At 33.6% G+C, this 25,094-nt stretch overlaps 1 protein-coding gene across 5 annotated transcripts in view; it reads right to left on the reverse strand.

The window, feature by feature from the left end:
• wwk (anoctamin 8 white walker) overlaps window positions 1-25,094 on the reverse strand; it is a 51,412-nt gene that overhangs the window by 14,603 nt on the left and 11,715 nt on the right. For all 5 annotated transcript variants that reach the window (XM_031970818.2, XM_031970815.2, XM_031970819.2 and 2 more), the window contains exons 2-7: window positions 15,769-15,854; window positions 3,794-3,954; window positions 2,881-3,157; window positions 1,877-2,065; window positions 1,061-1,246; window positions 818-970 (exon numbers count right to left, since the gene is read on the reverse strand). In XM_031970818.2, the coding sequence (XP_031826678.1) occupies window positions 818-970; window positions 1,061-1,246; window positions 1,877-2,065; window positions 2,881-3,157; window positions 3,794-3,954; window positions 15,769-15,854 (1,052 nt within the window). The remainder of the gene's footprint in view (window positions 1-817; window positions 971-1,060; window positions 1,247-1,876; window positions 2,066-2,880; window positions 3,158-3,793; window positions 3,955-15,768; window positions 15,855-25,094) is intronic.

The raw sequence follows: 25,094 nt of genomic DNA on the forward strand, positions 1-25,094 counted from the left end.
ATAAATCGATGCAGGGCCATCTGGTCTCTGTTCAAGCGACTTTGATTGCCAAAAAAACCAACACTTTTTTGCATGGGATTTGCACGGTGTCGCTTGTTTCCGTCGACGACGGAAAAACGTTCTTCCGGGATCCGGGCTTGCTCCTGAAGCATTTTTTTCGTTGCATTACAGAGCTTTATCCTGAAACGAGTTTTAGTCTGAGCTCGGGCACGTTGCCAGACACATCAATCAGTGAAAATATATATATCATGGACATTCTCTTCTCTGATTCGATTCAAAGTTTCAATGAATTTTGAATCAGTGGAATTGGAGTATCGTAATCAACTTATTTCGTCTGATTACCAAGATTAAAAATGCTCTTTAATTTAAACTTTTGTACTTTGAAAGTTTTACTCTGAAAGAAGAAAATCAGAACTGCATAAACTATAATATATCTTATTATATCCTGAGAACAAGACTATTCTTTGAAGGATTAATTTTCTACATCCGTGTCAAAAGCTGGATGATGCATAAAACAACAGTATAACGCTGCATTAACCTGCGGACCTGATTTGTATTTATAATAATAATTAGTTTATTATTAGTTTATTTATTTCACAGGAATGAAATATTTGAACTCTATTAAAGTATTTAAATATTAATTTTAAAAAATATAATATAAATATTAATATGAATTAATATATATAAATATTAGTTATTAATTAAAAATATCGGAAAAACATATTTTAATCTTAAGCTACATAGTATCTAAATTTGACGTCATGTTGAATCGTGTATAGAGTTAATCAAGAAGATTATTTGAAGGATCACGTTTTACCTGTATCTGGAAGCTCAGGATCATCACGATGAAAACGAAGAACAAACACGCCGCGATGATGGGCACGCTTACGAAGTACCGGAACATGTTTCTCTTCCATCTAGGATAGGTTGGCTCCAGTCTACCCGTGACGGGTGAGATTTCCAAGGTGCCCTGCAACGAGAGGGATCAATTTGAAATGAAAGAAGCCGAAACTAAACGGAAGGAAACGTAGGTGTCCGTGATCGATTCGGATATGCTCACCGTGAATAAAGGCCTAGGCTCGACAAGTAGGTCGTCCCTTTGATCCAAGGTGCCCCACCTGTAGGCCAATTCGGCGCCTCTTCTTTTCCAGGTTTCCAGATAGACGGTGGCCCAGATCACGTTGAAAACGGAGAACAGGACGTATGCTACATCCTCCACCGCTTGATTCCTACCGATGATGCCGACCTGTGTAGGGCACGTTTCAATATTGACAGCCCGATCGACGTAACATCTTTTTTAATCCTCCTCACTGACAAATCAATGTTGTTGCATCAAATATTCAATACTTTTCACGTTGTGTTTTCCAGCAAAACGTCGAATTTCGAGGTTAGGAACGTTGGAATTAACAAAATGAAGGAGAATCATATTGTAACATGGTGAATTACACGATGAACTGTTCGTGTCACCATTTGTTTCGAAATATGATATGTAAATATATTATATGTAAATAGGAAGTTTGTTTTAAAGTTGTACATACTTAATAATGCCAAATGGTATTTCAAATATTCAAATATCGTAAACAGAGAATTAAAATTTGATTTTAGATATGGAGAATAGTTGCATTGTAAAATCCGATGAAAGTTCAATTTTGCGATCAATTATTTCAGCTTTGTTTCGAAGATTCGTTTCAATTTTAAGTAATGTGTAAATAAATAATCTTCTTTTAGATATTCTACACTTATATAATTAATCGTCACTTGAATATATTAAATGTATGATATTTCAATATCAGATGTTCTAGAATTAAAAGACACATGGTCTAGAATTGAATTAGATACATGGTCTAGAATTGAAGATAATCAGATGTTCAGTTACCCAATATATGGCACCCACTGCAGCTGGAACGATCAAAGCGGTGGTGTAATGTCCGAGCCACGCGAAATACATAGTAATCTTTACTCCGAAGTATTTACAAATATCGTCCAAGGGTTGGGGACTGAGAAACGCGCGGACCCATGTTCGCTGCAGATTCTCCAACGCAGGCAATTCGTGAAGAGGGAAGACCTAACGAGTTGAAAGTCAAGTTTTCCATCAGTTCTCCCCGTAAAAGCGAATTACAACTAACTATTGCAACTATTGCATGAATTTTTATGAGGAGTTAACAAAAATATATGGTTGTTATTCTATTTAACACTAAGTTTATGGAACACGTCAATTGGATGCCCATTTTCAAGATTTAAATAAATGAACATCAACTTTTTTAGGAACAATAGAATAAACTGTACAATAAATGCCCGTAAATCTACTGTTAAATGTTGGCGTGATAATGAAATAAATAATAAAATATTAATAAACAATGTTACTTATTGCATTTTATGACTGTTCCGGTATAGGAAATTTATATATATACCAGCATACTCACAGTTTGCACTATTGTTTAACTTATTAACATTAAACGTACGGTGACCGGTCAAATGACCACTATTTGAATTTGGTTTAAAATTTTGCATTTTCTTTAATTTCTTAATTCGATTAATTGGTTTTTCAATTTTTGTCTATCCTTCATTTGTTTCCATTAAGAAAAATCTATCATCTAACTTATTTACCTTTATTTTATAACCAATTATATGACTGGTTACAGTAGAAATAAGTTATTATAAACTGCCGATACGTTCAGTTTTAAACTATAGAACATTTTAAATTAAGTTCCCAATCGGAAACAGAACGCAATAGAAGGTTAATCGAAAATATCACTTCAGAAATTAAATAAAACGCATGAAAAGGGAAACCTTTTGGAATGAAGAAATTGGGGTCTAGTTTGAAAAATTCATTCTAGGATTCGGAAAAAGTGAACTGTTAGCTACCGAAGATCTTGTTACCTGGGAAATGATCCCAGAAGAAATGCACTTTGGAATAATTGCTTGTTCTTCTACCATTTTAAGACCCGGTCGTCTGTGAAGGTCTTCCGGACCTGCTCTCAGCGTGTGCAATAAGTGCAGGACCAGGGACTGCCTTTCCTGAGTAGTGAAGAATTGAGCTTCATCGTCGCTGCCTTCGAAGCAGTTCGCCTCCGAGCCTACGAACTCTTTCAGACCCCCGCCGAACTCCTGGCGCAATGTCTTTGGCAAATGCACCTCCTCGGCGGCTTTTAACAATCTGTTGAATATGCGGGGTTCACGACGAATCTGCTTTGTTATCAAATTCATCAAATGGAATCGGGAACGTAAGTATAACATTCGCATTACCAATGACCCCTTGTTTATTCCTTCGCTCTTTGAACTGTGATATTCTATTGTTTAATATTTTTTAATTCGAAATAAAGTTACATGAAAGAATACTTTTGGTATTAAATGAAAATGAAATGCTTATTTTGATTGATTTATTTTATTAATTAATATAAATAATATATAATATAATAATATAAATAATATTCATATTAGTCAAATAAACATTAAATTTTCCAACTGTAAAATTGTAATATTTCACAATACCATTTCTTTCAATTTATTTTTATTATGGCAAAGTGTTGTAAGTAGATATTTGAAAAATAAGATTAAAGTATTCTCGACTTATTATTCTGAAATGGAATGAAAATTTAGAAGGGCGAAGGAAAATAATTTTTTTCGGTGAAACTTCACGCAGTTTTACGAAGTTCTCTTTTTCGAAGAAATTTCCTGAAGCAAGGTTGGAAGCATTTTCATTTAAGCAACTGTTGCCTCGGTTACGACGAGCTTATCGCAGGAATTTGATGAGATGACGATCGTGCGCTGCATAGTGTATGGTCATACTTACACGCTAAACGGGGCTGTTAAGTAAAATCCGTAACTATCTGACGAGGCATGGTGTCGCACGTGTACAACTAGGCCCGGGGTTCCAGCCCGGAGACGACCTAGAAGCCACATCAAAGTCTCGTCGCTCGCTCCACTCGGGAACATCACGACGACATCGCATTCCTGGGAAAACGACAACTGTCCTTTAATACTAGTCATCCCTGGACTGCGGAAATTTATGAGTTCACAGCGCAGAAACATCTCTGGAGAATATTCTGTTTTTTAAGACTAAAACTACCAAACAGGTCAAACTGACCCATTCCTGATTCCATCATTTTTCAATTATTAAAAAAATAACAGATGTTTCTGTGAGAAATTATTAAAGAAATTAATTGAGTAAAATAAGTAAACTGAATCGTAAATCAATTAAAGTCTTGGTAGATGTACTCTTAGAGTTTATATAGAGGAATTTTAAAAAGTCAATATAACTGCTTGGTAGTTTTAGTGTTAACTTTTCAAGGATATTGGCACATGTGAGTACATTTGATTTAGCTTAACATTAAAATCTATCGAATGGACACTTGTTTTATTTTCGTATAATTCTCTAACTGTTTTTGTCCATCTTCGGAATCTTCTATTTGTATAAATTTGAATGAAATAAACTGCAGGTAAGTGGAAATTAAAATCAACCTTATCTGTTCTAAAGAAAGTTTGGTCTTGAAGAGATTAAAATACGAATCTTAACATTAGAACTACTAAATGGGTCAAAATGATCTATTCATAAATTCTTCTTTTGCAACGAGTAAATTATTAATGATAAAGTTACCTTAGCGAGCGCAGTTATGAAAGAAATCGTAAGGTAAGAAGTTAATAAAACTGAACTTATGGTTTCATTTTACACTTTATTTAAAGTAGCCAATTTACGAATGAAATGAAATTTTATGTGATAACTGTTCGCTTGAATCTGCTCGTAAAATCGTATCTTTTTCAACTTAGTCTGATTACTAACGGATTCTTTATGTTTAATAGTTTACACAGGGCAGCTGGAAACTTTAAATTGAAAGGGTAGGAAATTTTATGTCTTAATTAAGGAAGATTTAATCGAGGAGTTCGTCTGTTTCACAGAACCGTGAAACAAATTTATTTGTGTCCCAAGTCGTTATAAAGTTCATTTTTAATAACACTGAGTATTTCAAAGTTAAAGGATATGATGAAATAATTTTAAAAAAGAAATTTTCTTAACTATTATTACATTGAATTGGAACTACATTATACTGTACTTTTTAATTAAAAAAGATTTAATTGAGAAACTGTTCTATCTCACAGAGTAGTAAAATGTTTTTTTCTTATCGTAAGGGTTGCTATGAAATTTACTTTATTAATGCTCAGTATTTTCCAAGTTGAAGCTTTTGATAAAATGGTTTAAAGAAAAAATATTTTCAGCTATAGTTATAGTTATAACATTCTTCTTTTTTAATTCTATTCTTGGTTGAGGCATAGCACTATCTAAGTGTCCACATCACACAATATATTCCGACTAAGGTGTTATTTTACAGTTGCCGGCTGATAAAGCGAAGTTATTTCTGTGCGTAACTGTAGGTCCGACACCGGAACCGGCGAATTCTGGCACAACGAGGCAACGTCGTTTGGTCTGGCCCTATTCCAAACTATAGCAGACTGCGCGGTATTGCCAATCCACGTGCAACGATATCCTGATGGCATGCCTGACCTAATAGCGCCGGCGAAATTTACCTCAACGGTCCTGCATCCCTTTGGAGAATCAGAATTAAAGAAAATACCTGCGAGTTTAATTTTCGTGAAAGTGCTGACGCAACTGTTCGCGACAACCATTACATTCAGTCCAGATTCATGTTAAACGTTCTCGATGTTCTTTTAACTCGTTTCATATTACAGCAACATTACTCCCTTTTAACATATTAGATATAAACAAACCTAAATAAACTTTCATTCGCTTTATAAGGAAAAATATATAAAACTAAAAGAATTATTTGTTGAAGACGCTTCTCATATATCTGAACTTTAGAATAATATTTTTATGAAGATCTGAAACTTGCAAGTAATTAGTTTTAATGAAAAATATAAATTTTATTTTCTGTTTTTCAATTATGAAATGATTGTATACAGTAATTTATGAACATAAATATTATTTCTTATTTTTTAATTATTAATTGTTTTTCGAAAGAACTTATTTTCTATTTTTAATTGTGGAACGTATACAATAGTTAAAAAATAAAATTATTAATTTTTCGTTCAGACATATATCTTAATGTATCTCATTCGGTTAGAACTTCGGTTACAATATTGCTAGAGTTATCTGTCTTCCATTTTCCTCTGTTATAAACAAAAACAGTTAAAGTGCTGGATCCTTTGTTGGTACACGGAATAGGTCAACGCAAATGGTTTTCCGTTTCCAGCATTGTTTCAAATAAAATTTCCTCCGTAGCCTCCGCAGACTGTACAAAGCAGATTCAATGCAAACTTTATTCAGTCTGTAAAAGGATTTATCGAATCGAAAAAGGAACGAAACGTTCGTTAACTATTGTTTCAATTTTTGCATCAGTCACCAACAATAATCCCACAGCAATTTTATCAAGCGAATAACTTGGAAATATGCTTTGGCAAGTAATATCACGGGCACTCGAGACAATGTTAAATGGAAGCCATCGCGCCGGTAATAAAGGCGGGAAATTCGAATTTGTCACAATGCAAAGGGAGGTAAGATGATGATAAAAAGTTACGTAACAGAGAGAACTCGAGTGGGAGGTATGAAAGGTGTCCCCGAACGACGCTTCTACCGTGGACAGGGAACGGATTTTAAAGGTCAGCTCATAATTAAATTATTGACTATTTTCGTCGTGGAATTAAAGCGGCGATGGTCGGCGGCATAGCGTGCGTTTTCGAGTAAAACCGTGTGGGATGTGCATTAATGTCAAATGACACCGTCCGTGAAGGCACCTGTTGCACCATTTCGGTTTTGTATTTAATGTCGGAACCAGCAAGTCGGCAAGGACAGGAATTTGCGGTTGTTTAACGTTATTGACAGCCAGTGGTACGATGGTTCGGAAAATAAACAGCGGTTAAGTGATCCGCTGCTTGTGACACGGCATCGACAGTTTCTCAATGCGATTTCCGGTAATCGACGAAAAATAAATTAATTGCAACTTGTCACGTTACTATGATGGACATCAAAGTTTACAATACTCTCTTCCATTGGCATGAAACGTACTGTTTTAAAAAATAATATAGTTCGCTTTCAAATAGTTGTGAATTACATCCATAAGATATAACGATATTATGCAATGGTGATTGTTTCGCAAAATGATTGTCTCGTGTAAAATATTCCTTAATAAATTACTTTAACAAAAATATTTGTAGCACAAAGTATTAAAATAAACAAAAATATATTGTTGAATTTTAATAAAGTGTTTATTCAAATTGTTCCACACTAATTTATAACGGTTCACTTATACATAAATCAATTACATTTTCATCGATTCATTTTTAATTGACTAATTACAATTTTAATCGATAAATCTAAATTTTAGTTATTACACAATTATAATATGCAGAAGCACAACACGAGACTAAAATTACGAACTGCTCGATAAATATTAAGAAGCTCATTTTAGATTTGAAACCCGATAGAATCCTTAATGAAGTAAATGAATCTCGATTAAAATGAATGTTCATTTAAGTCCAAGTTTCTTCAGGTTATTCAATCAAGTATATCCATAAGCACTCTGAATATAGTCGTTACCTTCCTTACACGACGTAGCGTTCAAAAATAATCGATAGTACGTGTTACTCTAATAAATAATGAGACAAGATACCGCGTATTGGCTTAAAATAGATTTCGCAGCAAATTCGAACGAGTAACGATCACTTGTGCGTTTAAAAGTCAAGTAAGTTTACATACCGCAAACGTTTGTCCATGTATATACATATACGGTGTGCTCTTAACTATTTTATGACTCGTGAGCATATTGTGTGCTCGATGCATAATGTATCACACGTTTTCGTCTTTTGAATAACGTTGCCCGATATTGAATGGATTGTGTATCTAAAAATAACCTGACGCGAATGGAGTACGGAATGATCACGTGTGTGTCTGATGTGCATTATCGTTATCTCGACCTGTTTTCAGGCTTCTGCTAAAGACTCGCGTTTTAATCGCGCTTCAATATTTGACAAAATATTAAAATTGTGACGGGTTGTCATGTATTGGCGGTACAATCGGATAGAGGTTGATTGTACGTCAAAAAATAAGTCGAAAATATAGAATATAAGTTTTTCATTTGTGACTTCGTTTTTGAAAAAATCAATTTTAACAACCTTTTCGGTACATGTACATTCCACCGAGTCTCAACTTAACGAATATCACTGTAAACTTGTTCATGTTAATGGTCGTTCTTAATATTTTTATAGTATTTTAGATAAATCGAATAACCAGAGCAGAAGATAAAGGAATGTGCTTACTATTAAGTAATTTTATTAACTTAAAAATGATTGAAAATCATGTCTACGATTTCTCAAACATAATTGTGCTCTTCTAATTAAATTTCTACGTACATTTTCTAAAGTGTGGTTTCACAATTTTAATTTTTTAACCGCTATAATAATTTTTTCTCTGAACTGTTCAATACTCGTTATTTCGCCAGTATACACAACAGGCTTAAGATGACTCCACAATTAGAAATTCGAGTTTGACAGAAACTAGGAGCTCCATTCGACGAGTGTAGAGGTAAAGCAGGATGTTTACAAAATACAACAGTGGTTTTCAAGCATAAGAGTCAAGCATATGTCTCAAATAAAAATTTTGTATTGCATACTTTCGACTTATTTTTTTATATAAAATCACCCCCTATCTGGTTGTACTACCAGTTATATGATACCCTATGTACATACCTTTGATTTGAGTTTATTTTTACCAGAAAAGTAGCATACTACCCCTATTTTATTCGAGATAATGTCGTTACTGGTGATGCACTGAATGACGGTTCATTGTTGTTATATAAGTAAGCATAATTTTCTATAAAACTCAGGTCTGAAGGGATTAGAACTGTATCATGTTGTTGTCATATTATATCGATGCGCTATTTCTACGCATGAAATTATTATTCAAAAATCGAGTATAATTTTTGAACCCGCTGCAAAAGTGTCGTAGCGTTGAAACAGGAGAACAAAAAATGGTATAAAAACGGTAGAATGTCCGTGCAGTGAAATTTTCGCGTGACATGCCAAATAAATTTCGTGACACGCGAAACAGATCTGCGAGGAATTCTGATTTCCCATAAAAACTTGATGATGAGGTAACTTTACTAATAATGCGCTAAATGGCAGTCAATTGTTGTTAGATAAACGAATATAATCCTGTATAAAATTCAGGTCTAAAGGGGTTAAGCTCGCAAATCGTTGAAAGCTAGTTATTACACACGCTGCGGCGCGCGTTGCCTGATGCATAGCTACTTACTTTATGGGAGTGACGTGAAATCGATAGGGAGATTGGCACTTAATAATAGAAACAAATCGGTCGGGCGGTCTCGGTCAAAAAGTTTCCTTTCATGTTCAACCGCCCACCGACTGATGCAGGGTCCGTTCCATATCTACGTGTATTGACAATCGTACAATGCAATGCCTGCCGTTCGTGTTTTATAATGCCACAAAGTTTCAGATAAATTAATAATAAGAAAGTTATACCTTTCCGATAAGTTTTGTTTTAGGAGAACTTGTTTCTCGTTCTTTTAAATTCCTTCTACCGCATTCTGTTTTAGTTGAGTGCGCGATGTCAATGTCAATTCGGGTAAATTATGAAATATGAAAGTGTAAATGATATACAAATTAATGAAAAATTGGGTGTTATGAATTTCAGTAAAATAGAATGTATATTTGTAATGTTATAGATGATTTAGCAGTAAGATAATTATATCTTTCAGTTAGCTTCTGTCTTAAAAGAATTATTCCTTTGTCTTTCTTTTCTTAGTTTTATTTTATTCTATAGGTATTTGCTGGTTGTCAAGTATATTTGTTTATATTTCTCTACTTTCCATTTCAGTTGAATTTTCTTTTACTTCTAATATTATTATTGACGTTGTTATTAATATAACAAAATTTGTATGAGAACCTACGGGTTATTTGAAACTGAAATTCTTACATAAGCTAATTCTAATAAAAGTTGCTTACAGACACTCGACAATAAAGTTTGTTATTTAATGCTGAGAAGTATTGGGTATTTGTCACATTGATAATAAAGAAAATTTTTATTATTTAGTACTTTTTTCAGATAAGGAATGTAATTTGTTTATTCATTAACCTCCACGTAACACTTTCATGAGTATACCATTAAGCGTTGATTAATGTGCGAATTATTGATTATGCTGATCAAAAAGTGGAGCTATAGCCTTGCCTGGCAGCTATTGATAAAGGGTTCGCGAAATCGCGTGTTCGTGTGTGACTCCATCCGGTCCGATGCTCGAGAGGGCTAATTAAGGATAGGTCGATGCTTCAGACGATTTAATTGGCCGATGTATTATTCCGGCATTCTTGAGCGTGCTATATTAGGTGACATTGTGATTGTAATGACTAGGGGCTGTTAATCATCCATTTGTTTCGAGAATCCACTCATGTCACCTATATACAGGAAAATCTATATTTAATAACTCCTATGCTCATTATCCGTATGTAATTACATTTAGCTAGTGTTTTATATTTATAATCTCGATTTCTGCAACCTTGATATGATAAAAGTAGCAAGTGTTCCGGAAGTTATTTAAATATTTAAACGTTCTTTCTTAATTAAATGAAATACTCATATAGAATATGCGTTACTTTAAAACGTCTAAATAAAATATTTTTATAATACTATTATCATTCAACGTAAATCATATAAATAAAACACTTTTGCATTATACTGTATTATTACAATAGATTTTATTTATTAATTTACTTATAATTATACATTGATATATTACTATTTATACATTTGTATATTATATATTTCATTAGCAGTTTAATAATTTAAATGGATAACTCACCCTATCGAAGATATTTAAATTATTATTAATAATCTCAAAGTAAAAGTCGAAAAATTATTTTCGTCTGTGAAATCATGCCTCAAAATGATGGCCACCTATGGTTAAACAGCCAGTATCTTTCTATATTCCTATGCACGCTCACAGTGTCTTTAGATATTCTTATGCCTCGAGCTTCTTTATTTTCAGAGTTTTATATCGCTGCATATTTCCATTTTCACGCTCGCTCAACTCCAGCTTCCATTGGGTTTACATGTACCTACATATACGCGTGTAAATATACGTATGTACATATGTGTATGCATACACGAGTTTGAACTTTCACGTTGCACTTTCCCGCCTTCGCATATCCATATTTTTATACTTCTATCATCCAGTTCTCTTCATCGCCTATCGGGCATTATCGCCACGGGCGCTTTTAACACATTCGCGGTTGCATATAATTTTCCGAAGTCTACAGGGAAATACCACAAGGATCTGCTGTTCAAATGTGTATGAATATAAAATATGTATATGACAGAACTATGTAGTTAATACTTAACTATAAATTTTGAAACGACGTAGGATTAAATGGCTCGCATTCTTCGTAGGATTATTTTAACAGAAATCATTTAAAGAAATTAAAAATTACTAAGGTACAAATATTCAGTGAAATAATTCAAAATAACATAGGATTAGGTTACCGGAGTTCAACTAAAGGATTTAAAATTACGTAAATCTACGTTATTGGAATTCAGCTAAAGAATTCAAAAATGCGTAGGACTACGTTATTAGTATTCAGCTAAAGAATGTAAAATAATGTGAAACTACGTTATCGGAATTCAGTTAAAGAATTCAAAATGACATAGGACTTGGTTATCAGTATTCAACTAAAGAATCTAAAATGATTTAGCACTACGTTATTTATATTCAACTAAAGAATTTCAAATAATGTGAGACTACGTTATTGATATTCAGTTGAATTTAACATGACGTAGGACTACGTTACCGTCTCGAATGCGTGAATTTGCGCGATATAATAGCACGTTCCAGAACGACAATACAACCGAATAATCTTTACGTATTACTGGCTGCATCCACGGCCGGCGACAGGTTTACGAGACAAGTAAACACCAATGGCGTCTCGCAACCCCACAAATATTGGAACTTTCCCGTGGAGGAAGCAGTCTTGATGTTGCGACGCGTCGCAGCGGCTTGACACATCCTGTTACCAAGATGTCTGCCTTCTAAGCCGAGCATTTCTCGCGCGTTGTCTCCCATCGATCGGCACCGCTGAATTCGAACGATTCAAGGGGGACGATTGTACGGACGGCATTGATCTCTAATTGAGTTATTAAATATGCGAGAGGTTCTTTACAGCCATGGTTCGTTGTTCCGGTGGAATTTTGATTGAAATTTGTAATCAACCATCTGTTAATCAAGATTGTGTTTAAATATAATTTTCCTTCTTTACTTGCCTTTGATTTATTTTGCTATCAGACAGTAATTATCGTTAGCAGTTAAGTTAATAATTAAGATGCACTGTCAAATGTTATTGAAATTTTATTTCTCTGTTTATATTATATAGAATATTCAACTGTAGTAAATGTTTTAGATGAACCTGTGCAAAAAATAGGACAAACATGAAGAATCAAGAAGTTGCAATTTCTGCTTCGTTTTCGAGTTCTAACGATTCACAGTGCATTTTAATTTTCTGTTCACTATAACTTGTAGAATTACTTTTCAAATTACATCATATACATCTACCGAAACAATATTTTTTATTAGCAATAATACTCCTATATTACAGAGAAACAAGCATTCATCTTAAACAATAATAAACAACTTTCATTTTACCATAATACTGAAACCAAAATAATTCCAAATGAAAAACATCGAACATAAACCAACACATTTCAGAAGATCGTAGCAGTAATTGGCAGTAGGCGAAAACTGCGAAATCGGTAGTTTGGTACGTGACCGTGCGACCAATTTCGCTGATGCATTCGATAAACAAGCCACTTAATTCCGATTATTATCAGGGCACGGGGCCAGAAGAACAAATGGCAAGGATTCGATTGAACACCGTTCGTCGTACAATGGTACCCGTGCGGCGTGCGTCGTATCGATTACGGTTGCCTAGGAATTCCGCGACAGACGAGCTATTCAAATGCATATAAAGGCAGCTGGGGCGGCCGAGATGAATTTCCGCATCGGATATTTTCGAACGGTCGCAGTCGGGGTCCTTGGCTCGTCACGAGTAATTCATTCCGGACAATGGACGAGAAATCAACGTTTACGTTGTCCGTGTACACGGCCATTTTACCGAGCGCTGTGTGGACGTCGACGTTAAAAATTAATCGAGAGACTCGACTCGACTGGCCGGAAAGTCACGTGCGCTGGCCAAGTTATTGTTAATGGCTCGTAGTACGTGTCCACTGGGGGAACGGTCTTCGATTGATTGCACTTCTACAGTGGCAAATACAGCTTTCTAAACGCGGATGACTCATTGCTTCCGCCGAATGTTCTTTACAGTTCCTTTGGACGCCATTACGCGGAGCGACGGTGTGGTTCATTGATGAAACCGCGATCGAAGATGAGGTTGAATAATGCTGAGACAAACACAACTAGATAATTCTGTGTACGATGATCTGATCTCGTTTAGATCGTCGATTATTTTCAAGTGATTCTAGTAGTATACTGAACTTATACGTATATATTTTCTGTTTACTTATCCTTACAAAGAAAGTTATCGAACCCGGAAATTCAAAATATTATGAAACTTTGTATGTAAGTAGAATAAGTCAAGTCTAATACATTGCAATTTTTTTCGTGCCGAATTTCATTTTGAAGGTATGATTCACTCCTTGAAAAAAATGCAAATTTTTCTTTCGTGTGGATTATTTTGAGAACGGTAAAAGATAGCGAAACAAAGTTTCAATAAAAAATACATTGTTCTTTCATGTCTATAGAATTGCGAAATAAAGTATCACTGATATTTATGGTGTAATAATTCTTTTAAGAAAAGTGAGTCATTTCTCACGGACTTATCCTAAACAATCCGGAATTGAGGTAATAATTATTTGGATATAAGTAGTAGAAATTCAACATTAACAGTAATATTAAAAATACTTTAGTATTTAAAGGTTGAAGGATTATTTATGATAATTCTCGTGTTTAACTTTGGTTAATTATTTACATTAGCGATTCTTCACTGATTTGGATGACCTTCAAACGTGTTGTCGGTAAATTGATATTGAACAATTTTTGTCTATACATGTGAACCATGTATTGTTACTCAGCTTCAAGTTCTCAGACATTAAAAAAATTCTTTGACAATTGTTTAGAAGTTTCACAACTTCGTTGAATTAAGTGACCTTGAAATATGTTGCTAGGGACATCATAGCAAACAACTTTCTCCACAAATTACTGCCGCTCTACCTGAGTTTCCAAGATATTCGCAACAATATGTTCAATATTACTTCCTACAGTTTATATATTGCATTTGAGTTAATTTAGGGCTAGTTGACTTAATGTATCGTATCATATGTTTTTCTTCACTTATTGAAGTGCTTTTACATAATAAGTTAATTATAATATTACTATCATTTGGATAGCAGGGATTGGTGTTAGTGGGGCTAGTTTTTACCAAGTGAAGGTGTAGTGTAGTAGTTACCAAGCACAGTATCACTCTGTTATTGCAAAAATCAAACAAAAAGATCTTGAAAAAAGTCACCAAAAATAAATTTCGCTTATTTAATCGTTAATATAGATGCTAAATTAGTTGAAATATAATTGGTTCCGAAAAATTGTTGAAATTTTGCGGTGCAAAGAAGAAGAAACAATTAAAAAATAAGGAATTCAATTAAATAATTAAGAATACGTACTTATATACTATAAATAAATTTCTAAGTTAACTTTAGATCAGTTTATGTCCACAGAACAAATGAAACCATGAATTCCAAAACAGTACAAGTCAACTAATTAACATTTCGACAGAGTCAATTTTTCTTCATTTTCGTTCGTTCATTCATTATCTATTTCAGTATATTTTCATTACGTGTACATTTAAAATATTATTAAATAGGCCTGTGCAAGGGGAAAACAGTTACATCAGTACCTCATACGGATAACGTTAAAAAGTGGACTTATACAGGCTTAGAATTTACGACTTTAAATATTTACTGTTTAAATATGGTTTAGTAATTTAGTTTTAACACTAAACGTACTGGTACTTTGCATACACTAATTCCTAAAGTAACCAGTCGAAAACTGGTTACAAAACAAAAGTAAACAAATTAGACGATACATTCTTAGTAGAAATAGAAACAGAAAGATAGCTAACAATTGGAAAACTGTGTAATTAAACAATATAGAAATTAATACAAAGTTAAATAATAGAAAGAAACGCAGAGTTTTAAATCATATTTTAACCAATTAACTGCGTTTGATGAGTATACACGCCATCGTAAAGTTTATCTTATTCATCTTAATTCTTTCAACGATGAATTCTTTATTTTTTTAGATAAACACGTAATTTTTCTTTCTTTTTCATAAATTTTCTTTGTTTCACGCGAATGAAAATCGCGTAAATAGAGCCTTTCGGTACAAGAGAAAACAAAATATTGAAGAGAAAAGCTGGTATAAGTGTTAGAAATACATAATAATGACATTTTAGAAAACAAAGGTATATTTCATTCGCTGTTACTAAATTCAGATCGTGCGTAAAAACTATCGCGAAAATAGTGTTCCAATTTACCGCGTCAAAAAGAGGCTCACATGAAAAAAGTCCGCGTAAATCGAGGGTTAGGCGTACTTCATTTTTTGATTTTATTGCGCGCAAAACGAGAGTTTTGGAAATCGATTCCATAGTTAACAGGTTAGAACCAGTTATTTGATCGATCGCAGCACGTTTAGTGTTAAAACGGTTAATTTGGTGTCGGCGTACGCATTGATTAGTTCCACTTACCTGAGTTGGAACCTTTTGTATCCATAGGCGGCGGGGGGTCATCAAGTGGCCGGTACATGGTATCTTCCGTCTGAGGAGGCGGGATGCTGGAAAAAGAAAGGCCCGGTTACCGTTATTTAAATATCGATCAATGTTGTCACGGCTTCTAACGACACGATCGTTAGTGTGTGATTTTTATGGGAATCAATTTTCCGTGGATCAAGCGGAAACACTGTCGTGTTGGTTCCTTGTCAAACCGGTAAATTGTCCAGCTCATAGCTTGCATAATCGATGGACACGTGAAGCTCTTGTTAACCAAACGCATTGCCCGCAAAGCTAATTCATTGTGAACCTCTTGCCTTATAACAACGTGTCAGACTCGTAGTGAAAATTTTCAACATGATTCAATAAACTTAACACATTGCGTACTGGTAATGAGAAATCTCGTTTTTATATAAAGACACTTAGCTATGCAACTTCGCTAATTACCACAGCATTGAAAAAAATATAACATTGGATTCGAATTGATTATCTATTTAAAATATATTACATAACAATATGATATCTGAGTTTTTCTATGTATAGTGATATAAGTTGACCTCACTGAAAATTGCCATCAATTGTTAAATAGTACTCGATGTGTTAAATAGTACTCGATTCGTTCGATTTCAAAGTAAATATTATTCTTCTGGAATCAATTATTATACTTAAGAGCAAATATAAACATACAATATGTCTACAATTTATCTCTTTTTCCAGTAAATTATTAGTAATAAAGTAGTATCGATCAGAGTTGAGGAAGAAATTATAAGGCAAGAGGTTAACACCTTACTGACCGGTGGAATTGTTTACAGAAAATATCTTTCTACTTTAATATGCATACTGTATTCACATATAATATGCTAAAATGATTTAAATGATTCAAACTGACTAATACAATCTGGCTCTTATAAAGATTCTATTAATGTAAGTACAAATACAACGAAACTCATAAACATCTTGGACCGATAAATACGAGTATACTCGTGACCGGTCAGCAAGGTGTTAACACTTAGCCAACCAAATGGGGAGATTTCCTACTTTTCTCTTACCAAGACATTGCCATTTATTACATTCTTATTTAGTAACTCTTGAACTGGGAATATTTGCAATACAATAAATACCTTTCTTGCTTTTGTAAAACACAATTTTTAATAAAATCTATTGAATGAGTTCCATTAACCAGCTAACTGAGTTTGATTACACTACACGTCATCTTGAAGCTTGAAGTGATACTAATTCTATCAATGACGAATTCTTTAGTTTTCAGATAGATATCTAATTCCTCTTCGTTTCGCTTTGGTTTTTCATTAAAGCATAACCTAGCTGCATTCGTCCTGCATCTGACGAGTACACACTTGATTTTTTGATTTTTGAAACAGAAAGTTTTCTCGCAGAACGAGAAATTTTTGAAACTCAATTCCACAGTCGAAGTAAATGAAAAAGGTTATAGTTACAGTAGCTCTGATACTTTCATAATTATAGTTATAGTCTTTTTTAGGCAGTTTTCTAACTGTTAACAAAACCGTTTTTTTTTTATTTATCAGCCGCGTCGAGAATCCAACGTGCTGCCGAATTTAAATTTACTTTTTAACAAATCGGTAGCCCGCGTTGACAGTAACAAAGAAACACGAGTTTATTTGTATAAGCGTGCGATACGAATGAATTAATTTTAAATAAAACAACAGAAGCCATCGTTAAGTTTCAAAGGAAAAATATTATTGGCCCCCCTCCATTTTAACGAGTTCAAACCACGTGACTTGGGGATCGTTACGAAAGACTCGAGTGCCCCTCGAACAACGATAATTCTTAAGTTTAATTCTCAGTCACCCGTTTCCCCTTTGCACAGATTTTATATACACGTACACAGAAAAGGGATGCGGAGGGGAGACATCGTTATTACGAAGGACGTTTGAAATTACCGTGCCTGGGGCTACAAAAAAAGCCACGGTCGCGCGGGTTGCCCCCTAATGAACTTCCTTTGTCTAGCAATCAATTGAATTTAGATGTACTGACGTATCGCAATGTCATTAACGAAAGAGACTCCTTTTCGATAATTGTGTTCGCCTTTCATGACATTCTTGTTTCATATTAGATGCTGGAAAAAGTTACGTAATATGAAATGTCGGATTTTTCTTAGTCACCAATGTTTGTACTCCCGCTGTTATTATTCCTTTGTTTTCCATATAACCTCTTAACCACTTGCCTTCTAACAACGTGTCAGACTTGTGGTAAAGATTTTCAACGTGATTTAACAAACAAATATTACTTGATTCATTCGAAGTCAAAGTAAATATTATTCTTCTGTAATCAATTATTATACTTAAGAGCAAACACATAGACATAGATGTGCCTACAAGTTTTCTGTTTTTCCAATAAATTATTAATGACAAGGTAGTTGTATTGATCAGAGTTGAGAAAAAAATCATAAGGCAAGGAGTTAAACAGTTTCATTGTCGATTATCAGAGTAACTTTTTGCAAAAACGTTTTTCCAAATTGTGCATAGTAACTATTTCTTGCATCATTTTTGAAGACATAGATACCGTTAACATTCATGTAATTTTCTTATATGAATTCAAACTTGGAAATAATGTTGCAAAAACCGCTGAAATATATAAATATGTACCATTTGTGGACAATACTGCCAATGAAAGAACAGTGCAGCGTCGATTTGCAAAATTTCATTTCGGTGATATTTCTTTGTAAAATGTGGGTGGTAAATTCGAAACAGTAGTTTATAAGGATGTCTTTACAATTTATTCTTTCCAAATATTCAAAATTCTTTAATAAAGGAATATATTTATTAAAAATGCGTTGGCAGGAGTGTATTGAATCGAATAGAGCATATTTTTATTGAAACGTTTTTTAGAACATTAAATGAGGATTCCTTTTTTCTGCAAAATCCGACATTTCATATTAAATAATCAAATACAATAAATTGAAGTTCGATTTCAACCAGTATTTTATTAATTTAATAAATGAAGTTGGTATTAGTAGCAAGTTATGTTTATGGCGTCGGTAGCAAATTAAATGAAACTATTTTATTAAAACGTTCTATGTGTTTAAATTACTCTGTCGAAAAGAACTTTTTCCGGTACCTAATAGCGCGATGTTAAAAAGAACATCTGGGTGGCTGTGGTGAAATAGAAATAAGATAAAATGCTTTAGTCAGCGGATCATAATTTTATATGGAATTGTAAAAAATGTTTATACCTTTTGTTGTTACCAGATTACCGTTTGGGAAACATGTTCAAATAAAAACCAATGATAAATTCTAAAATTTTTCTTAGAAAATTTGAAATAACAATATGGTTTAGCCTTTATGAAAATGGGAATTGTGTGAGATTTTATTGGGTTGTAAACGAAATATACTGTTTTACTTGAATAAGTGTAGTCTCATTTTGTCGTGCTTTCAATTCATAAGTCTAATTTATTAGTTTCGTTTAGGAAAGCGATTTTATTCGCGCCCGGATGATCCAGAATACCTAGTTCTGCGTTTCTTTGCGGCGAGAAGCATCAGTTGCAAAGACAATTTGTCCGTCTCAGTTACAAATTAAATTACTGCGCGAATCTCGTCCGCCGAGGGTTTGAAAAATGTTGGGAGTGAAGAAAATTCCACGGGAACGAAGATTTGCCGCTATTTTCTTCCTCATACTGCTGCGAGAAATGTGGTTAGCGACGGGGACACTCATCTGTATCATTCTGATGATTTTATTTAATGGACAATAGTAATGACAAAATAGTACATTCTTGAACAGTAATTTTTTTATAACTTACGACTAATCTTTATTACCTATATGTAACAGTAAAAAATTAAACATTATAACATTATTACATTGCACTGTTTATTATTTTTCCAAATTTATTTCAAGTTTTTCTTGTTAGGACTGCTAAATACACTTGACCTTTAAAACCATCTTTAAAGTCTTCGAACTGTGAAGATCGCACAGAAAAAGATAATAAGAATATCTTTATTACAGTGTTCTGAACAGGAATAATGGTGCGTGGTTTCGCAAATAAGAGGGAATGAAGTACGCACGAGAAACGCAAATAGAGATAAAGTACGATGGGATAAAATGAAGAATAAATGTGCCGTGCAACGTTCGAGTTCAGCAGATAACGAACGTTGTTATGAAACTTAGCCCTATTTCTCCGATGCTCGGTCAATCCCATAAAATTTCCTCGAGGTTGCCCTCCACCTCTTTTATCGACGATGGTGCCACCCAGCCCATTATGTGATTCTTATATCGAAGAACCGCAATAAAGGAATACCGACACCATTTCTGTTTGGCCCACCATGTGTAATTTCCCGGTCAACAAATCTCCCAACTACCAATTTTATATCTATAATATACCTAATCAGAACAAGTCGAAAGAAAGCATTATTACGAGCTCGCGATCGTGTGATCTAATTGTACTCGCGACACGAACTTGTTCGTGCCAAGTCAGAGCTAAGTGAGATTCGTTTCTTTTCATTATTATCCTCTGTACTTGTAGTCTGACGTAAAAACAACGCTAAACAAGTGTTATGGTACGATATGTATTTACGTACACGCGTCAGAAAAATGTTTAAACCAAATAACAAATGTGGTCTGTAGTTTTAACGAAATGATTCATAATTTCAATGTTTTATTAAAAAGTATAACAAAATGGTAAAACCGAATTAACCTAGTATTTAAACATGTAACTTTAAAGGTTGTTTAATGCAAGAATATTTACTCCACGTTCAGAGGTTTAATGTGCTTTGTATGAAACGTAAAATTATGGTCGTCACAAATGGTTGATTCTGTAAAATACGTTTCGCAAACTTATTTAATAAAGTAATAAATATTTATAATAATATACATATTTTTCTTTGTAGTTCGTTGCAGAAATTTGTTTCACAAAGTTTCATACCAGTGGTGATTGTGATGAAAAACAAAGATGAGGAATTACAAAAGTGGCTGCTTTCCACCATTTGTGTTTATCTATCATCACGAGTGACAGGTAATTTAAATTTATTGTTTTCTGTCACTAATAATAATGATGTGTTACGACAAAAAATTAATTTTAATGAATAGTAATGTCTTATTCACATACGAGAGTCGAAAGCCCAGCATGAAATAGGCAGTAACAGAAATTTCGTTTTCATCGATGAGACGGATATCGATTTCAAGTCGTAACGCTGTCGCGGAAGAGCAGCACACGCAAAGCTCGTGAAAGGTTTCTACTCGCAGATAACGATTGCAAATATGACCTATAAGCAATGTAGGTGGCCGACCTGCGCCTTAAAAATCTACCTCGTAAATTTTCTGCTACCTATGGTTCTAGTGAAATAGTGTTACGGGATTTTAAGATTTTTTTTTAAATCTATCGCTCAACGGATTTAGCTCATAATCTGCTTATGCCATACACTTTTCAGTTAACGTCTGATGTTTAACTACTAAAATAAATAAATAACTGCAATGAACATTAATGGTCCATAAATACTTTCACAATTGCTAGCCGTGCAAGTTCGAATATCTACAGTGATTCAAAGTTATTAAAATTATTTCAACCGTCTGGACTTTGTTAACTGCTGATTTATACTAATTAAGGTATTAATACTTAACTAGGCGATGGTTAAGTGAGAGAATTTTCGCTGACAGCTGGAAATATTTTGTAAGTTTGCAGAAAAAGGAGAACTATGAATTTACTTGCATTTAATTCTTGGTGGATAAAATGTATGAAAAAATTGATGATTGGTATGATGGATAATTTAGAAATTACTTCGATCTACAGCAAAGTATAAACAGATATTTTTACCCAATATTTTTCCGTTGATTATGAGTATTAAGCTTTTACAGTCGTGTATTATGCTGGTGATGACAATAAAAATATCTTATAGAACGTTGGAAATTGTTTTAAAAAGTACCACACTTTGAAAGATTATAAAAATTAAATCTTATTATTATAATAATAAATAAAATATATATAAGATGTTGATTTCTTCTGTTGCAAATTACTTTAATTCATTTCGCTAAAAATAAATACAAGTTTACACCTAACAACATTGAAAATAAATCGAGTGCAAAGGGTTAACTTTCGTGAAAATTTACAAACTTATTATTTACACTTTTTAAAAGTTACTTTCTAGAATAAACTGAAAATGTAAATTTTACTGTTCACGAAACAATTGATCAAATATTTTTTAGCAGATAACTGATAATGAGTACGCGTTTTTAGGTTTTTTTCAAAGAGTTAGTTTATAATATTGATGAAAATTACTCGTGGTTCTTTACATTTTTAAATAAAAACAAAAGGAAAGGATAATAAGTGTAAAAAAGTGTTTAATTTATTTTACCTTCACTAATAGTATTGGAATGAATATATACACATGGCTTGTCTAATGATTTTGGGATGTTTGACATTAAGCTCGAATATTATTTTTATAATAAAAGTAATTTAAGAAGCTTTGTATCATTCATAGTGAAAGTTATTTACGACACAATGCAATTTCTGTTTCATTTTCCTCCAGCTCTTTGTTTTAGTTAAATCAAACGTTTGGCACAATTTGATCAGCTCTAGAAACTATCTCATAGCAAACTTCCGCCGGCGGAGATTCGCTTTAATCCTTAAATTCAATTATCCCCATTAAAACGGTTTAATGATATTAATAGTTTTCCGGCGTCCCGGAAATTCGTTCGGGTCAGAAGGAAGTCCCGGATGAACTTTCGCTGGTCTGATCACACGAAAACCTCAAAGTTAATTTCTAGCGTAAAGGAATTAAGAAAGTTTTTTTTTATAATAGTGCGGGATTAAGAAAAATTGGTTTAATCTTTTAAACGCGCATAATGAAAATGTATAGAAAAATAAACTGTATAATAAACAGAAACACAGTTAGATAGGAAAAAATGGAACGTCACGATATAACGGAAAAGGTGAAGAGAAAAATCATTATATTCTATATAAATTACAAAAAGGTTAAAAGGTGTAAGTGCTCGCTTAACAAATGGGTTAAAAAAACTGTACTCTTTCGTAACAATAAATATGTATGGTAGTAATTACTTTTTGTACTTTCCTCAAATTACGAAAATTTTCAAAAGTATGAAAGCAGAAAGAGGTTGTATTCAATCTGACTAACCGAGAGGACATTAAAAAGAAAGAAACAACTAGGTTAAAAACGACGTACTTCTCCGTGAAAACAAATACGTATGTGAGTGAAAATTTGTTATATTATTCTCAAATTATAGAAGTTTTAAAAGAGATGAAAGCTAACACGGGTTGTATAAAATCTGAATGACAGTGATAACCTTGAGGCGCCACAATCGCAATTGGGTTAAAAGAAATCACACACCAGTTTAAAAACAAACATACACGTTAATAGTACTTTTCTGTATTGTTCTTGGAATAAAGAAATATTCAAAGGAACAAGGATGAATTAGATCATAAAAAAATGTTAAAAATCGTAGTAACATTGAAAATAGTAAACGGTAGTGATCATGGTATACTAAATGAATAAAAAATGTCGTGTGTAACAAACTTGTAAAAGGAATCACAGGGCAAGGGGTTAATTATTTGGTAGCACAATTTTTATGTTATAGTGTCGTTTAGTTATTGTCTAGAAATGAACCAGATATTGTCTAGTTATTTACGCTATTCAAGATTTTCATTCGACGTCAGTTATTTCACGAATTACAATTGCTTTCTAGTAATTGGAAAGCTCGAATAAGCACGGTGACCACCGTGGCAGTCAACGCATTAACACTAGAACTACTGTAATTGATTTTTTGAAATTTTCCTACAGAAAGTGTAACAGTACATCTATTGAGATTTCTATTAATTTATAATTATATTTGCGTATTGCTGAAGCCATTTCTCAGAGAATCATGTTATCTTCTTAATAATTGCAAAAAGAAAAAATTAGGAGTCATTAATTAATGGATCATTTTGATCCAGCTAGTCGTTTTAGAGTTAAAGTGTTCAGAAATGTAAGAAAATCTAAATGAGAGCAAAGTCGAACATTGGTCGTTTAGGTTTTGTCAATGTGTGTATTTTTAACACTACAACTACAAAACGAGTCAAAGTGACTATTCTTGATGTCTTCTTTTTGAAATTATTACAAAGATAACAAATGTTTCATTAGGAATTATTAAAGAAATTGATTCAGCACTAAACAAACTAAATTGTAAATCCGTTAAGTCTCAACAGATGAACTTTTGAAATTGCTATCGAGACATTTCAAAAACTTAATTTAACTTTTCGGTAGTTTTAGTGTTAAGGGAAAGTGTTTTCGAGTCTCGGAGTGCAATAAACAAAGCGAGAACTACTCTGACAAGGGGACCCCTCCGATTAAACAGTGTCCTCAGGGCACTCATTTTGTAGCCATCAAGGCGACAACATTGAATTAAGTCAGTTTCAAATCCACACAGTTTCCATTTATTTTACGCCCACGGTTTCACAGTCCGTTGTTTAACTCTTTCGCTACAATGAACCTGATATCTCGGTTCCACGACGTCGAAGAAATGATGCTATGGACGAGATATCTCCTGCATCTTTATTATTCATATAAAGATTCCTAAGACATGTCATTGTTGGTGAAAAGTGCTTACAGATGATAAATATAAAATATTCCATATTTTGCATAATCAAATCTTTATATAATTAATCTGGTTTTCTTCCGTTGGCCATTGTTTTTGCAAACTATACATACTCTTGTTGGATGAGATTTTTTCTATGGGTTGTATTTTTGTATATTAGATTTTCTATATCGATTACAATTGTCCTTCTCAATACTCGAATGATATTGGTGCTTTAATATAGAACTGTTGATAGGCGAGCTAATGACATGTCTTAACAATCGATTACTTGTGTCCAATTTTCAAATAAAACACTTCATATCAATAATACAGGTACACGATACATTTCGTCCATAGTATTGTATGTTGACATTATGGTGCCGAGATATCCCGTCCATCGTAGCGAAAGGGTGAATAGTTAAAAATAATTCTTTAAATAATCCTGATCCTACAGAAAGCACTGTAACTTCGGAGCGAAAATATGGCCGCACGCCACGAACACTTATCGCCAGAATGTTAAGTGTCTTAAGGCGAGGATCTCGTGAACAGAGCGTCTTACGACCCAAATGTTAATCCTTTGTCCCCCTTTCCCGACAGCACACGAGAATATTTCGCGCACGCAACGTCACGCAATAGCTGCCGCGAAACGTGGCCGGGTTTTAATAAGCGTTGAACTGGTAGATAGCGAAAAGCACAGCGCCCAGAACCCGACCCTCTTGTAGCCTGTTGTGCGTCAGATAACACTCCAACGACGCTCCGCGAATCTGAAC

This window comes from Nomia melanderi, chromosome 7, assembly GCF_051020985.1.
Source record: "Nomia melanderi isolate GNS246 chromosome 7, iyNomMela1, whole genome shotgun sequence".
In the NCBI taxonomy this organism is placed as follows: domain Eukaryota; kingdom Metazoa; phylum Arthropoda; class Insecta; order Hymenoptera; family Halictidae; genus Nomia; species Nomia melanderi.